Below are 5,083 nucleotides of genomic sequence, written 5' to 3'. Positions count from 1 at the left end.
CTCACCCCACTCAAACCACTCGACTCAAGGGACCCTAAGACACGACCCCATAGGTTGAGCAACAGCCTGGACCCTTCCATGACCAAAAAAAAACGTGAGCCTATTATGTACAACATGCAAAACGTGAGAAAATCAAACTCCAAGTGCAAAAACATGAACATGCTAAAGCTTAATCATAAATATCCAATAAAAATCTGACATGAAAAGAATAGTAGCTTATATGGTGTTCAAGGAAAGAATTACACATGCCTTTAAATTATTGACGAAGAATATAGCGTCTACGGGTTTCCGGGACGACGAACGGACCAAAATTCTTCAAGGAATGAAGCTTGAATGATCGGCTATGGGGTTTTCTGCCAAGAAGGATGATGGAGGCGTGAAGGAGGGTGGAAGAAAAGGGAGTTGTCGGCTGAAGGAGATAGTGGTAGGGTAGGTTTAGGTTTTAAATAAATTAAATAGAATTAAAATAGGATATTAATTAATATAATATAGTTAGGTAGATAATATGACATAAAATATAAAATTTTTAAACTATTAAAATTAATAATAAATCTGATATTAAACCAAAATCCCGAAATAATAATTTTGGGAATTTTTAAATATTAATAAAAGTCAATAAAATGACTTATTTTGGCTAAAAATCAATTATTAAATAAATATATAACTAAATACTAAAATTTTCTTGACAAAATATCTTAAAATATTATTTTAAGGCTCCTAAAACTCATAAAATATTTTTGGCTAAATATTTTGGCATATCGTCCGTCCACGGTCCCGTCTACGCGATCGACTCAAAAATATTCTCAAAAATCTAAAAATACAATAACTGCGGGTTAAATGATCTCATAAATTTAAATCATGCATATAATCCACATAATAACACATAAATGTCATTTAACCCAAATATAAATTTTAAATAATTATTTTTTTTAATTATGCATGCAAATTTACGTATTAAAAATTTCCGGGTGTTACAATGACTCAGACATTTAATTTATTAAATGTTGCATTTTATTTGAGCTATTTTTAAATCTGTTTATTTTTGTGCATATATGTATGGACATGTATGTACATCTATTTTAATTAGTATTTTAAATAAAAAAAAAATTTCCGCAATTATTAGTAGTAGATGTTTCACCAGTTGTTACAGATATTATTCATGAATATATATTGGCCAATATGACCGCTCATAACGTAGCGTATTTTATTTTTTTCTTTCCTTCATCTTTTGTTTTGTTTGGGTAAATGAGAAATTTTTTTATTGGTTGATGAAGCTTGTAGCAGACGAATTTTCTCAATGAATTTACAAGTTTACCTTAAAAAATCAAATATATCATATTTTAATAAATTTGATGAGAGAATATAAAATTTATGAGGCAGATATACAATATTAATACCAAAAAAAATTTATTTTCTCTAAAGCTCGAATCAATGTTTTCGTAATCGGATCGATAATTGAACCGATCTATTTTAAAAAACAATTCAATCGATCGGAAAATTTTAACCTGACGATCGAACCATAAAATCGTTTATATAATATAATATAATAAATAATATATTTATTTATTTACTTAAATTTATATATTTTAAAATTTTAAAAACCTAACAGATTATATAAATAGACAACAAAAAATATATTTATCTGTAAACTAAATAACTATATAATATATTCAAAATATATTGATATAGTTATACATTTTAAAAAACAATAATTAATTAATTAAAAAATCTAGTAATACTAAATTAATATTTTTAATGCAGTATAAATTTCAAATAATCATATATATATATATATAATAAAATACTAAATTTAAGGTTTTGAATAATAAAATTAATTTTTTTAAAAAAAATCGGAAAATTGGTTCAATTGGTGTTTTGGTTTTTGACCAGTTTAACTGTTAAAACGATTTTTGAGGCGTTTCGACCAGACCTATAACTGGTTCGCTCAAACTGGCCGGCCCGGTCTGATTTTAAGACCACTAGCTCAAATCCAGTAAAATCTCATTAATCTCTTCAACTAAATCTGTTAAAAGGATGATATTCCGAATTCTGAAGAACTTGACAATCAACAGCAACAACAAATAATAAGTCGAGGCGAGATCTTATGATCAATTATTCTTTTTGAATAAAATTTGGTTAAAGAAAAAAAAATAAAAAAAATTTTAGTGCGCTCGATCGGTAAGAAACTACCGACCGAGCGCAGCATCGTTTGAGCGAAACATAAAGTTGGTAAATGTGGGGCGCTCGATCGGTTAAAAATTACCGACCGAGCGCGCCCTCTACAGTCCGAAAAGTTGCACCTGTTTCTGGGCTTTTTCTATCATGAGTTGCATCTTTAGACCATGAGACGTATTGTTTGAAGTCTTAAGATATATATATGATCGGTTATAACGTATAAATATATAGAAAAACATCTGAAACGCTGACAAAACATTTGAGAAAGTAAAACATCAGAGTTTTTGCTTTCACTGCGATTTCCTCCCTCTTTCTCAAAAGAAAGTTAATGTTTTCATATTTTAGTTCGCTGAAGTTCGAGATATTTTTTGTGTTGATATATCTCGTTCGCAAAGTCTTTGTATCTTAGAAACGATTAATGCATCCAACGTCGAGCACTTTTAACGGGCAATTTCGTCTTGCGGATAGAGAAACTCTCTCGTCTCGACTTATTCTTTGTTGCTGCGCACTGTTGATTGTCAAATTCTTCAGAATACCATCCTTTTAACAAAATCTCCGTGAAATCTCAATGAATCTCATTAAATATCAATTATGCTTTGAATTTTCGTTATTCCAAACAGTTTAAATTATAGTAATTGTTACATCGATATTATGATTAATCAGGTGAATTCCACCGTGTAGTCGCATCCAACTATCAACTTTGTCTTACTTTTATAGTTTTGTTTATATTTATTTATTATATGTCATTTTTCAAAATTTTAATAACAGTTACTTTTTTTAAATATTTAATCCACACCGACGTCCCTCACTCCATCTTAATCAAAATCATTATTTTCATCAAATTTAGTTGAATTTTCCAATCAGCCAAACAATCCTTCGTCAATGTTTTTAATACTCGACATTTGTCCACCATGCACGAACAACTATCCATTTCAGCATGCATGCAATAACGACCAAAAAAACACGTGTCCATATAACAAATCCTTACACGCGCCGTGCATCGAGCCAACCATATATATCATAAACAAACATTGTGCGCGTCGCGGCTCCTACATACAGAGACCGAACTAGCCGGGATCGAGATGGAGGAGTCGTATGGCGCTGCAGCTGCGCGTGATGCGGCGGGTACGGCGATGACGGCGGAACAGACAAAGCACATGAATATATTGGTGGCCATCGACGACAGCGACGAGAGCTTCCACGCGCTTCAATGGCTCCTCGATAAGATTTTGCGTCAGGGCTCGGCCGGTGGATTCAACGCCACACCAGGCAGTACGGAAACTACTGGCGAATCCAAGGTGGTCACCATAGCCCATGTGGTGCAGCCCATGCCTCGCTATGGTTTCCCCAGTGGATATGGTATGTTTTTGCTCCATTAATTATATAGCTCATTTATATATATATATATATATATATATATATATATATATATATAGAGTTTTGATCAAATGAGCAACCAGACAACTACGTGAGCAATAGCTTACGTCAATCACTCGTTGAATGTATAAGGTGTCACGTCGGCTGTTGCTCACGTAATTGTCCATGATGGTTGCCTATGTGATCAAAATAATATATATATATATATATATATATATATATATATATATATATATATATATATATATATAAATCCTCTAAAATATATAAGTTGATTTCACCGCTTGATTATTCAATATAATATCTTGTTAACCAGTTGAGGAATCCACAAGCAAATCCCAGGAGCAGAATGCCGCGAGAATTCTGTCCCGTGCGTATGAAATGTGTAGGGAGAAATCAGTATGTGACAAATTAAATTAATTTGCCCATAAAATTAATTAATTTTCCTCTAATTGATTGAATATTACTAAAAGGGCCGATTAAAGGGATATATATGTATTTGATTCATCATTCACGCAGTTGATTGCGAAGACTCTGATCCTTGAGGGTGATCCAAAGGACGCCATCTGTCGGGCTGTGGAAGATATGAACATTCATCTTCTCGTTATCGGCAGTCGCGGGCTTGGCCAAATCAAGAGGTATTATCTATATCTATACTACTATTATGTAAAAGACCTTCAGTTGATTATCTCTTGGTTTGCCAACAAAAATATATATAGAATATATATATAGTTTCTTTTAAGTGTATGCTTACGACCATGCCCACCAATGATGTGGCAGTATTCTATTGGAACTACAATTTATCACATCTTTATCACATCCAATAAAATAGTGTCACATCAGTAATAAACATAGTGATGAACATTATAGGTTTTTATATATATAAAACACACACATCATAAACCCTTCTCTTTACTATCTCAATTTCTTTTCTTTTTCTCATTTAACTATTTCTCTCGTTTTTTATATTTAATATAATTAATATAATATGTATTTATTATCTCAATTTTTTTTCTTTTTTTCGTTTAAATATTTCTTTCATTTTTTTATATTTAATATATAGTGCAATCATTTTATTTGATAATTTTAATTAAAATATAATTTTATTATAAAAAACGGATTGCTTGTATACAACAGTACTCTAATATATTATATGTACGTGCTAGTAAATAATTAATTGGAAAAAATATTTATTCTTTTATTAATTTAATTTAATTAACTTAATTTATTATATCAACCTGCACCTCCAACAAATTTTTTATACTAATGTTAATCCAATATCATTTAGAAATTTGTTTGTATTATGTAATATATAATAAGCTAAATTTAACGAACATATATGGTTTGGCGAAATGTTTTAGGGCGTTGTTGGGAAGTGTGAGCGATTACTGTGTCCACCACGCAAGGTGTCCGGTGCTCATCGTGAAACCGCAAAAGAAATCACATTGATGGATAATTTACAAAAATCGAATACTATTTCTATGTATCTCTAGTCGAATTATAAGATATATATAGTAATAGATTTTGTGAG

General features: G+C 30.8%; 1 protein-coding gene across 1 annotated transcript; it reads left to right on the top strand.

Annotated features, from left to right (window-relative positions):
* The first annotated feature begins 3,257 nt into the window (after window positions 1-3,257).
* Window positions 3,258-5,001, top strand: LOC140867014 (uncharacterized). The gene is made up of 4 exons (XM_073272082.1): window positions 3,258-3,534; window positions 3,869-3,951; window positions 4,072-4,190; window positions 4,914-5,001. Exons 1-4 carry the CDS (start codon window positions 3,258-3,260, stop codon window positions 4,999-5,001), a joined length of 567 nt encoding a protein of 188 aa, XP_073128183.1.
* Window positions 5,002-5,083: the final 82 nt, after the last annotated feature.

This window comes from Henckelia pumila, chromosome 1 (assembly GCF_033568475.1).
Source record: "Henckelia pumila isolate YLH828 chromosome 1, ASM3356847v2, whole genome shotgun sequence".
Lineage (NCBI taxonomy): Eukaryota > Viridiplantae > Streptophyta > Magnoliopsida > Lamiales > Gesneriaceae > Henckelia > Henckelia pumila.
Note: the sequence above shows the minus strand (reverse complement) of the source record. Positions and strands in the feature narration are given on the sequence as shown.